Source organism: Quercus robur, chromosome 5, assembly GCF_932294415.1.
Source record: "Quercus robur chromosome 5, dhQueRobu3.1, whole genome shotgun sequence".
Classification (NCBI taxonomy): Eukaryota; Viridiplantae; Streptophyta; class Magnoliopsida; order Fagales; family Fagaceae; genus Quercus; species Quercus robur.
In genome coordinates, this window is record NC_065538.1 from 61,843,619 (window position 1) to 61,856,849 (window position 13,231).

Genomic DNA, 13,231 nt, shown 5'->3' on the forward strand with positions numbered 1-13,231 from the left:
TGAATAGAAAATGGATATTGCAATTGAAATATCAATAACTAGAAATCCATCACATCTAGGGTTGCTACATGTAATTTTCTAACTCCTGCAAATCCATGCCAAATCTCTCTACATATATATGAGCACAAGCACCATTATTTCAAGATTCAGTAGACACTAGACACTAACAATCACAACAACAAAGAACTTTTTATGGCTGTTAATGATCAGATAATTCTCATCCATATAATTGTCAAGATTCACGTTTCCATCCTCTGCTGTATTCAATTAGCTTTAAATGTCACATACACAGTATAAGCATATTCACTATATACGTTCTTCAACAAAGAAAGCAATCTCCAAAACAGATACATATAATAATTTCTACAAAGGGAAACAAATCTTCTGGGAAGTTTAAGGTAGAAAGATCAGACACCCATTACACTTTTCAGCAACCCCATCAAGAAAATGAAGAAGAAGAACAAGAACAAGAGGAACAGAGCCTAGATGAGATATACAGCCAGATAAAGGGAGCTGATTTTAGTAGAAGCAAGTCTGATACAAAGCCAGCTTCTGTGGAGGTACCAACAAAGCTCCTGGCAAGGAAGATGAAGAACTCTGCGAGTGTAAGTCTGCATTTTTACACTTTCAAGAGGATGATATTAAAGTTGTTGAGGCTCGCAAGCCTGTCACATTGAGGGAAGGGTGTTGGGTGTACACGTCTAAGTAAAGTCCTACATTGAATAAAGATTAGAAGAATAAATAGTTAATATAGCATAATTGAGCACATATCCATTAGGCTTAGGCCTTTTGGATTAAAGTGTATTTCTATATGTTATATTAATTATTCAAGGAAGCTCCCTAAGGTGTTTATCCCCCCAACAAGTGGTATCAGAGCCCATGGTGGTATGGGGCAAAGGTGGCAAGGCTATCGCGGGTTCCTTTCGCAGTTAGAGCGGAGACGATATATTACACCAAGCAAGCCAATAAAGCCCACACAAATGATCTTAGAAAAGGCCCAACAAATGAGTATTATTGCCAATGGTGCTAGACAACGATGAGGTGTGAGGTTTCCATGGAGGATAACAACGATGAGGTGTGAGGTTTCCATGGAGGATAAAAGATGTGCAGGGTTGATACATGAAGGCCCATGGATGATGCACTAGTGAAGGAAAAAACCCATTAGGTAAGGGGGAGCAAGTAGGACTTATTCATGGCCTACAGAGAAGTCTTGAAACCCATAGAGAGGCAGAGACTTACACGTGAGGGGGAGAATGTTGGGTGCACACGTGTAAGTAAAGTCCCGCATTGAATAAAGATTAGAAGAATAAGTAGTTAATATAACATAATTGAGCACATACCCTATTGGGCTTAGGCCTTTTGGGTTAAAGTGTGTCTCCATATGTTATATTAATTATTCAAGGAAGCTTCCCGATGTGTTTATCTCTCCAACAAAGGGAAGGTTTGTGTAACTAAGGATTAAGAAGTGGATGCCAAGACGGATGATTTCATCAACAAGTTTAAGCAGCAGTTGAAAGTAAAGTAGAGGTAAATTTGGTTGCTTTCGTTTGTTTTTGTATTTTTGATAAAAGAACTTGTGGGTATGTTTTCTTTAGTTCAAGAAGGTAAAAAAGGCTTGGTTAAACAAGTTAGGGGTATTTCGTATTTACCCAACAAAAAAAACAAAACAAGTTAGGGGTTTATTGGGGATGTGATGTAGATCTATTGCTTTATGCTTGTACAATCTTTGAAATCCAATCTTAACCAATTATTTTCAAGCAATCTGCCACGTGCCACTACCGCATGCAAAAAATAAAACCAACCGGATGACATCTCATTCAAGAGGTTCTCTCTCTCACTCACTCTCTTTCCCACACGGCCACAAACTCACAGAACACTGTTGGAACACCATGCCAGCTCCAGGAGCAACAGCACTACACTCCTCCCTCTGCTTCTCTCCTCAGAAGCCATCATTCCCACCACCAAATTGCCAACAACTAAACACCAACTTGGCTGCAAAACCCAAAAGCCTTCTTCAAAATCACCCACTCTATACACCAACTCATGCAAACCTCTCCTTCCAAATCAAAGAAAAAATCCTCTGCCTTGAAATTATGGGTGTTGACTCAGGTAAGGCCTTGTCCCAAAACCCTTCTCTTCACTCAGCTACTCTAGAATCCATCCACTCCATCATCTCCTTCCTCCAATCCCATGGGATTCAACAAAAGGACTTCCCAAGGATCTTTGGCATGTGTCCCAGAATTCTCACCTCTAATGTCAAAACTGACCTTATCCCAGTTTTCAATTTTCTCTCACAATATCTTAGAGTCCCAGAAAATAGATTTAGAGTGGTCATCAACAAGTGCCCACGATTGCTTGCTTCTAGTGTGAGAGACCAGCTCAAACCAGCTTTGTATTACCTTCAGAGAATTGGGTTCAAAGACTTGGAGGCCTTGGCTTACAATGACTCAGTCTTGTTGGTTTCTAGTGTAGAGAACACCCTTATTCCCAAGCTGAAGTATTTGGAGACTTTGGGGCTCTCAAAGGATGAGGCCGTGGATATGGTTTTGAGGTGCCCAGCATTGTTCACTTTCAGTATAGAGAAAAATTTTAAGCCCAAGTTTGAGTACTTTGCTGGGGTGATGAAGAAGAAGTTGGAGGAATTGAAAGAGTTTCCTCAGTATTTTGCTTTTAGTTTGGAGAAGAGGATAAAGCCTAGGCATGAGGAGGTTCTGCAGAGTGGAGTGGAAGTCCCTTTGCCACTGATGCTTAAGAGCACTGATGAAGAGTTTATGAAGCTGATAAAAGAAGCGAATGGATGAGTATAGCGGGGGCACTTTGTCCACTTATTGTTTTTTTCTCTTTGAGACTAAAACATTGCACCAAAATGAACACTGGATGTCAAAGATATTTGGCTTCTATCAAGGCCCAAGAAACTTCTTTTTATCTTTGTATATTAGGACTGTCTGTTTTATACTATATTATTTAACATATATGATTGGAAGCCAAAGATATTTGGCTCATTTACTTGGATTATCTATATTTGGATTGCGTTGGAGAAATTGATGTAATTTTTCTTATCCCTTTTGGTGAATTTAAAATTTCAATTCATAGGTTCCATATTACTGCTTTTCCCTTCCCTTTTTCCTCCCAGATAAGCCGCTTGTATATCTTCTCAGCTACTATAGTAGTAGTTGAGAAATACAAAAAAAGTAAAGGAGATTGGGATAGAACTCAAGGAATTACTCACTTGAGCAGAGCAACATACCTAACCTCCTTAATAGTCTAGTAAGGGACTCCACTTAGCTAAGGTTTAGGACTTGGGACTCATTCACCAATCACAGGATCATTCACTATTTCAGAAAAAGCTCAAAAGGCTTATATTAAAAATGATCTAAATTCACTCTAGCACTCTTCTTACACTTGCAAGCCTTTTTTCTATAGCAAGAACTAAAATATAAATTCTTTTTTTCTGAAGTAAAACATATGTATTCAAAGTAATTGACTTTGTCTCGGAAATTCTGTGTTCAGGCTTGACCATCTTGAAATTCCATGTACTTTTATTCTTTAAGTCTTTCACAAGACATTGAAATTTCATGATATCTATTATGTTGGTGTTTCTCAAGAATAATAGTCGTAAATTTTTTTAGGCCAGTTAGCTTTGCCAATGCCATATGATTTTGACCACAATTATCCTCCACTGCCTTATATCAAGCTTCCATAATTCTTCCACTTGTTGTCCAAGTATCTTCCTATTCTAGTTTCTTTCCCATTGACGAGATACTGAGTATTGAGTAGCTGTGATATTTCTCATGTCAAGGACATCAATTATCTTGGCAGGGATAGAGTTGGATGGAATTTCAAGATCACCAAATTTTGTTGGACTGAATTGGATTTCCATAAAATGGGGGAAAATCAGATATATTGAGAAATGAACAAATCCCTATACCTCTAGGTAACTCAATAGGCGCTTGGACCATTTTTCTTCAATACTCAACAAGGGTCAACCTTATTTTGCTTGAGCTTAATATATGCCCTTGTTATCTATCTAAAAAATTATTATATATAAGCCATTGTTGGGAATCACTAGTTGCACAAATATACTATCACTAAGGGTCCGTTTGGTTGGGGTGAAAAGTGGGGGATGGAAAATAGAGAAGAGAAAATAGGAGAAATTTTGGATGAGAGTGGTGTTTAGTTAGAGTGATTTTGAAGGATAGAAAATGGTGGGGCCAAGTAGTTTTCTCTCTGGCCCACCAAAACTCAATCTCCCAAATTTGGGAAAAAAAAATACAAGGGAAAACAATGTTAGGTGTTTTGGACAAAACAATCCCCAGAGCAACGTTCATTATTCTTCCACTGCTTCTTTCCTTTTTTGTCATTTTGTTCAACTTTTTTTAACGTTTTTCTTTTATGTTGTGCCATGCGGTTTTTTCCCCCCTTGGTGCTCATCTGTTTCTTTGCTCGTTAGTTTTGTTTTGTTTTGATTTTTTTTTTTTTTTTAGAATTCAGTTTTGGGTTCTTGAACTAAAAAAAAAAAAAAAAAAGTGTGCATTCATACACAAATTTTTAATAAAAACATAATGTATTACTTTTTGTTTTATCTGATAGGGATATCATGGTAAATTTACACAAATTTCATTTTCCATCCCTCCAACTAAACATACATGAGGGAAAACTAAATCGAAAATAGAAAATAGACAATTGGGTTTTGGGTATTCTTGGTTTTTTTTTTTTTAAGGGAAATCGAAAAAGAAAAATCTATATTGATGTTATGAAACAATCTTCTAACTTCACCCTTAAATTCCCACAAGAATCCACAATGTACTCTATTTAGGTTTTGATGTTAAATTGAAATAATGTTTCTAAGTCATGATTTCTTTATAACATGAATTCTATTGAATTTTTTGCTTTAGAGAGATCCAAACCTTAAAGGTTTGGATGTCTAATATCCAAACTAATATGTAGAACTGAAATAATATTTCTAAGACACAATTTTTTTTGTATAATATGAATTTTTTCCTTAGAGATATCCAAAAATTAAAGGTTTGGATGTTTGATATCCAAACTAATATGGAGAATTGAAATGGTGTTTCTAAGAAATGATTTTTGTATAACATGATATGTTGAATTGAAATCATGTTTTTAAGGCACTATTTATATATAACATGAATAAGATTGTATTTTTACCTTAAAGATGGATGTCTAAGGCCTTGTTTGGTTGCAGCATCACTCATCACCTAAATATCATCACTCATCACCCTGTAACTCATCACTCATCACTCATCACTCAAAAATCCCCAAAACAAACCCAACTTTGTTTGGCAACTAAACCCGGTTAACTTTTCTTTCTTAAAACACACAAAAAAAAAAAAAAAAAAAAAAAAAACTCACCTTTTGTAGGACCCACTTATTGTCTACCTGCATTCCTTTTCTCTTTTTAGTTTCCATATGCCTTTGTTGCATTCCCTTTATTTCCGGCCTTTGTCTTCACCTCTCAAACCCCAAAGCCAAAAGACCACCTAAGCACCAACTCCTCTATCCTTGCCCACCTACGCCGCCGCCATGTCACCTTACCACGACATCATCCTCCTTCCTCATCCTTGAACCCAAGCTGCTACACCTCCGTCCTCCAGCGTCGACCCTGAATCCGAACCCAGAAATAGAGCAAGAGAGTCGGTCTTCTGCTCAGTCATTGTACCTCATCCAGATCAGTGGTTGCTTGACTTGCCCAAGGAACTTCGACGGCTTCCTCGAGCATTACGAGCGAATAGTGTATGGATTCATCTCTCGTTCTTTCTGAAATTTTAGGCAAAAATTATTTAATCTTGCTGGGTATGCCATGGGAATCCAAATCTGTTGATCACTTTCCATTTTTTAAGCTTGTATGCCATGGGAATAAAAGTTGTAAAATTGGGTGACTTTGTTGTTGGCCTGTGATGGTTATGAAGATATGTTCCTTCGGTTCTTAATTTGCAACTCCTACTATTTTTTTTCTTTTTATTTTAACATAATAAGACATTATTGTTTGTTAAGAGCTTTGTAAGTTGTTCTTGCTCTTGTGATGTTGTTGTTATGATGTTGGGTTCACAAGGCCTTGTGATCTTGTGATGTTGTTGTGGGTTTGGGAGAACTGAAAGGAGCTAAAAGTGATGAAGAAAGAAGACTAAGGTGGTTGGGAAAGTAGTGGCAATAGATTCGTTGGGTTCACAAAGCCTACATTGATGGGACGAAACACTGGCGGTGGGACCCATATTGTTAGATAAATTACAAAATTGTCACTGATAACTTATAATCCATAACTTGAAAACACCTCCACCGTGTTTCTGAATTAGCTCACATATATCTCAAAATTCTAAGATATGTTAACTGAGTTAAGTGTTTGAATAATCATCCAAACAGGCCTACTACTTGTGGGCCCCACCGATATTGGGTTATGAGTTAACAAAACTAAGATTTGTTAATTAAGTTCACCAAAATCCAAACAAGGCCTAATTATCGAAACTGATATGTGTTTCACATCTTACAAATCCAGCTCACATACTTGCGCAGTAATAGTAACAGTTCCACAAATCTCTCCTCCATTCAAATTTGAATTAAAATATGTAATTACTCCTATAATCTCTCTCCCTAAAATCACTCTATTTAGATTTGGATTTAATTCTGCAATTAACTACTCCTATAATTCCTCTCCTTGTATAGCTATAAACTAATGTAAATTCTCTTGTAAAGTAGAAGAAGAATAATCAAGGGACTCAATTCCGTATTGGAGGCTGTACCAGTTTGGCCATTGGAACAATATATTTCAGTACCGGTCAATACCAGTGTACCGTTTTGGGTTTACTGCTATTTATATATATATATATATATATATGAATAAATAAATAAAAGTTTACTATAGAACATTACCTAAATTAAATTATTCATGGTTTTAGACTTTAGCATCAACTAAAACAAAAAACTTAATTGTTCATTGCATACTAAGAAAACAAATATTACAAATAACTCACCATTTTGCACTTACAAAATTTTGAAAATTACAAATATAAAAAAAAAAAAAAAAAAAAAAAAAAAAAAAAGTTTTTTTTCTATACTGGCCGAAACGCCCAAAATTGGCCGATATGCCCAATATTTAAACCGGTATGAAATGTTGGAGTTTCGGTACCAGTGCACATATCGGTATGGTACATATCAGCTGTACCATCCAGTATGGTACGGTATCCTCTTCCTTGAGTATAATTCAAGAATTCAGTTTTTATAATGTGAACTTCTATAACATGATTTCAATACAAAATGAATACTATTGAATTTTTGTATTAGAGATATCCAAATCTTAAAGGGTTGGATGCCTAATATTTAAATTGATATTATTGAGGGTCCTTTTTTGAGAATCCAAGTAGAAAGAAGAAAGCCCAACGACAAGGGCAACAAAGGGCTGGCAAACAAATGGCAAAACCATTAGGCCCAAGCGGCAGGAATAATGGATCACGGGTCCATGAAATAAACAAATGGGCCTTGAAGAGGCAAGTGGGCTTAAAGGAGCCCGAAAAGAGAGAAATAGCATACCCATGGGCAGTATATGATATAGAAAAGTGAGAAAGGGCCACCGTAGGCCCAAAGCAATGCAAACAAAGAAAGTAAGGGGTTAATGATAGACCCATGAACCCCAAGGATGAGAATAAGGTAATTGGGTCAGGGAAGCCCAATTAAGTTAATAAAAGCCCATGAGAATGTAGAGTTAATAAAAGGGCCAAGGAAGCCCAAAGAAAGCAAATGGGCTAAGGATGCCCAAGAGAAAAACAAAAGGAATACAGGAGCCCATAAGTAGGAAAACCAATGGCCATGCCAAGCCACTGGGGGAAAGAGTAAACGGCTGGCCTAAAGAGGCCCAGCAGAATTGAGTCATTACAGCAGGAATGACAGAGTAATATGGTAGGGAATGAAGGCAATCAAGAAATGGGCCGAAAGAAATGTAAGGCCCACTATCAAATAAAGCCCAGCTCCTAAGGGGAGTGGGAAATCGAAAAGCAGCTCACATAAAAGGTCAAAGAAAACAGACGGCAAACTATGCAAGCAAGCCTCCAGATCACGACAAGCGAATAAGCAGCAGGCAGATTTTGGACACACATAGAAGGGAGGCACGCGCAAGGCCCAGGTACCACCAGCTTGCACCCAACCAATACAGGGCATGGTGAGGTTGTGGGTCAGAGGTAAGAGGGTATGGTTTGGTGGTAGGGAGAGAGGAAAAATCTATTTTTAAGGTTTCAGCTCAGGCTCTTTTGGGGGAAATGTCCTACTAGGATGACATATTACCCAAAAGAAGCAAGCTGAGTTGGAAGCACTAGGTGCATGCCATGAGGGATAGGGAGAGAGAAAGAACCCAGACCGTAGCAGGAAAGGGTGCCACAGCAGACAAACAAACAAAATACCCTTCTTTGTCTGGTGATGGGGGGGGGGGGGGTGGCACACAGACGGACCAGTGGTGGTCGGCTAGTACACCCAGACCAGACAAAGGAAGTTAAGGGCTAAAACAGTAAAATCCGGTCACGGCAGGCACTATAAAAAAGGACCCTGGCCATGAACAAAGGGGAGGAACAATAACGGGAACCATAACTAAGGAATAGGAATTCGAAAAGATATACCAGGAAACAAAAAGAAACGAGTGTGAGGGAAAGAAAGAAAAGAGAACAACTAAAAAGAAAATAGATAGAGAGTTAGAATGGTAGGCATGCACCAATAGATTGATTCCCTCTCTCCCTCATAAAATCCTGCTCTCTGTCAAAACCAAAAGGAGTCCTTTGTGCATCAACCATTCAGGTTCGTTTCCCTCAAGGTAGTTAATTTCCACGGTAGGACTTTCCTAGGAGATTAATTGCATTGAGAAGAAACTTTTTTTCCTCTCTGGTTTTGCTCCTGCGGACCAGATTTTAATCTGACTTCTTTATTCCTAATTAACCCATATATATATTACCATTTGTTCCCTTTGTTCTTTTCTAAAAGTAATTATTATTACTGTGATTATGTTTCTTGAATTGGGATCATTTGGTCATTTTCTATTAAGTTGCCAGGATATTTTATTTTGTTATTGTTATGTCTGTCTGCCACAACTTATCTGAAACAGCTCTACCTGCTGCAAGCATTTTCTTGGCAAACAAGGCATAGTTTGCGCGCAAGCTAGACCAAATTGAGTTGCAGTTGGACCGATCCCAACTCCCTTATCCAGAAAACTTGGGCCTAGTGCAGTAGGAAGCAGCCCAACACTACAAACAAGACCCACCACTTTATAGATATGAAGAATTGAAATCGTGTTTTTAAAGCACAATTTCTATATAACATGAAAATTATTCGAAAAAGCCCTTCCTAAATTAAAGATATCCAAACCTCTAAAGATTCGAATGTCAGATATCTAAACTTCTAAAGGTTTAGATGTTTGATATGTAGAACGAAAATTATGTTTCAAACACACTACATCCAAATTGATATGTAGAACTAAATTGTGTCTCTATGACACAAGTCTATACAACTTGAATGCAAAATGCTCTAATTGCTTCAGCAAATTTGAAAGTCGGACCCAACAATAAGCTATGTAGTCCTTCCAGGTGATGTACAACATTATAAAAACTATGCCCTAAGAACTTTGAGATGATCCCACATAATTAAAATTATAAACCCCCATCCCCCCTTCTTTCTCATCATTGATGCCATCTCATTAGAGATGCCAAATGCCTTCATTCAGTGCCAATTTAACCTAGTTGGTGCTCATCCTGCCTAGGTTTTCTCCATCAAACACCATGTATGCTCCCATGTCACTTCCCATTCTAGTGATTTTGCAGGTATAATTTATTTGTCATGCCACATTAGTGTTTATAATTTATTGAAGAAAATTTTAATTTAATACCATTACTACAATGTATTTTTACCTAGTATTGGAGTTTTTTTTTTAGCAAATTTTAAACAGCAATACACAACTCTAACTAGATGTGAAGGCCCTTTTGTGATCTATAATTACATTATGGACAAAATTTGGCTACAAAACTTGATTGTAATCAATTATTACAATTTCACTCAATATTTTTTTATTGCGTAAATTACATAGTTGGTTCCTATCCTTCACATTATATGTCAATTTGATCATTGACCTTTTAATTGTGTCAATTTGGTCCCTAATTTTTCAGTATCGTGTCAATTTAGTCCCTTCTGTTATTCCTTTGGAAGGAAAAATTTGATGTGTCAACAGAGTAATAAAAAACATTTCTACATGCCATGCCTACTGCCAACCGTACCACCACATTAAATTTAAGAAAAAAAAAAAAAAAAACCAAATTTGTTATTCCCACACGAGATCAACTTTTGGGAAAAATTCTAATATCCCTAAATCTCTATCTCATCAGATTACATCTCCCTCACTTATGTACCCTTATGCCAATTTTATCTGGTAAGTAATATAGATTATAGAAAATCTTGGAGCACAACCTAGGACGTGAGATCTATTGTGAAGAGATGTAAAACAATCAGTTCTATGTAGCAACTATAGCACCATTAGAAGTAGGCCCTTGCATTCTTCTTGTCTCGGTTAATCTTTGGCCATAGGTTCACAAGAAATTATGAGAAAACTAAAATTGATCCCTTACTTATCTCAGAAGAGAACTCACACCCACTTCACTTCAGAGACTTTCACTCAAAGCAAACTACTACAACTCCAATCGATCGACAAAAAAGGCTTCAAAGAGAGAGATTCGACAAAGAAGAATGTCGAAATGATGGTTTAAAGTGATATATTGAAAGAACAATCAAGATGGTCATGGTGTGAGTTTGACAGAGTTCTGTTTGGATTTTGAGAAAGTGAATGCAAGAAGAAAAATTTTTGAAGCGTGTTGAGAGGAGAGGATAATATGATGAGAGGGACTTTTAAGGATTTTGTAAATTTTCCCCAAATTTGATCTCACGTGAGCAAATTTGAGTTTTTTTTAAAATTTTTATTTTTATTTTTTTTAAAATCTAACATGGCTGTATAGTTAGCAGTAGGGCTGTCCACGGGTCGGTCCGGGTCGGGTTTGTGCCCAACCCGGAACCGACCCGATAACTTCGGGTCTCCTGAATTTGGATCCGCCGCCGACCCGCCGGAGGCAAAGGTTCGGATGGTCGGATGTCGTCGTTTTCCGGTCGGTTTCCGGTCGGGCTCGGATTGTGGGAATCGTCGCCGGATTTTGCCAAAATCTGCTTATTTTTGCTTGATTGACCGGATTTCGAAGAGATCTCGGCGGATCTCAACGAGATTAGGCCGAATCTTGAAGAGATCTCAGCAGATCTCAACTAGATCAGGCCCGATCTCGAAGAGATCCGGCGAGATCTCGGTGGATCTAGAAGAGATCCGGCGAGATCTCGACGAGGTCTCGGTGGATCTCGAAGAGATCAAGCGAGATCTCGAAGAGATCAGGCCAGATCTCGACGAGATCTCGCCGGATCTCGACAGATCGGACGAAATAGACCGGCGAACTACTTCAATCGACGGAGAAAGCAATTTCCGGTGCGTTTTCCGGTCGGGTCGGTTGAAAATCGGTTTTCCATGCTTTAACCCGTCAACCGACCCGCCGGTCTCGGGTTTTGAGAGCAGAGATCCGCCGCCGACCGTCGCCGGCGTCGGGTCGGCCGGTTCTCGGTCCGGGTCGGCCGGGTTGGGCGGGTGGGTCGGTTGACGGGTCTGGTTGGACACCCCTAGTTAGCAGTTGAGATGACATGAAAAATCATTTTTTATTACTCCGTTTAACACATCAAATTTTTCCGTCCAAGTGGATAACGACAGAGATCAAATTGATAGGGCACTGAAAGGTTAGTGACCAAATCGATATAATTGAAAGGTTAGAAACCAAATTAATACAACTGAAATGATAGAGACCAAATATGTAGTTTACCATTCTTTATTTGGATGTGAATTTTGACAAATTTACTATAGTATATCATTTTATCCTTATACACTCTATATTTGCAAAATTTTTAGAAGATCAAATATCAACATTTATATTATCAATCAAATGTTTAAATTTTAATTTTTTGTAAAATAAAATTATGCATCAAAAATAAAATTTATGAATTGAATAGTAAATAGCATTTAATTAATACAAATTTTTTGACATACTTATTAAAAACATAAAATACATACAATTTAACTAGTAAAATTTTAAAATATATAATCATGTTAATTTCTTTATAGGCCCTTTGGTCCATTATTATTTTCTAGAGTTAACTATTTTGGCTAGGCTGTGTTTGGTTCGTGTAAAAGTATTTCCAGAAAATATTCTATTTTCTGGAAAGGAAAATGTTTTCATGTGTTTGGTTGCATTTCAAAAAACTTTTCGGAAAATATTTTCTGATGGTTGGTTGTGTTCTTGAAAATACCATAGAAAACACATTTTCACATTTTCTACTTGTTGCTCACATTTTCTCACATTTTCTTGGTTACCAAACGATTATATAATATCATTTATTCATCAAAACACAAACAAAACCCAGCAAAAAATCATCAAATCCGGACAAACGAAGGCGAGATTGCGATCGGAGAGATCGCGATTGGCGCGATTGTGATCGGAGCGGTCGGCGCATCGCGATCGGCGGCGCGATGCGTCGATCGCGTTCGCGCGATGCATCAATCGCGATCGCGCGAAGATCAACGCATCGCGCGAAGATCGAAGCAGAGATCGCGATCGCGATCGCCATCGACGCTACCGCGCGAGCCGGTGATGTCAGCGGACGGTGATGTCGCGATCTCTCTCTCTCTTTCTCTTTCTCTCTCTTCTATTTTCCAAGGTCGGAAGTACTTTGAAGTGAAAATAGAAACGGAAAATCATTTCCGTTGTTTTGGCTCTCAAATTCGGTCAACTGGAAATGCTTTTCAGTTTGACCGAATTTGAAGTAACAACCAAACACACCTATTTTCCGAAAAATCATTTCCGGAATCACTTTGAAGTCGATTCAAACGCAGCCTAAAAAACCAATTTGGAGGCCATACTCTAATCACTTTAATTGTCAATGTCCTCAATTAAAACGTTAGTTGGATTTGATAGAAGCTATTTTTTTTTTTTTTTTAAAGAAAAAAAAGTGATGTCATGGTGTACAATGTAAAAGTACAAGTGTGCATGTCACCGCTCACCGCTCACCAATGAACACCGCATTGCTTTAAAAAGAGTAACGATTTTAATCATTTAAAAAGTTTTAACTAGTTTTGGTTTTGTATATTTTGAGAGTAGTAGTAATA

General features: G+C 37.7%; 1 protein-coding gene across 1 annotated transcript; it reads left to right on the top strand.

Annotated features, from left to right (window-relative positions):
- Positions 1–1,812: 1,812 nt before the first annotated feature.
- On the top strand, positions 1,813–3,104 carry LOC126726582 (transcription termination factor MTEF1, chloroplastic). The gene has a single exon (XM_050431862.1). It carries the CDS (start codon positions 1,890–1,892, stop codon positions 2,799–2,801), a length of 912 nt encoding a protein of 303 aa, XP_050287819.1. The 5' UTR covers positions 1,813–1,889; the 3' UTR covers positions 2,802–3,104.
- Positions 3,105–13,231: the final 10,127 nt, after the last annotated feature.

Bases quoted from the DNA above. Each gene is read 5' to 3' on its own strand.
- LOC126726582 (XM_050431862.1), top strand. From the start codon at position 1,890: ATGCCAGCTCCAGGAGCAACAGCACTACACTCCTCCCTCTGCTTCTCT.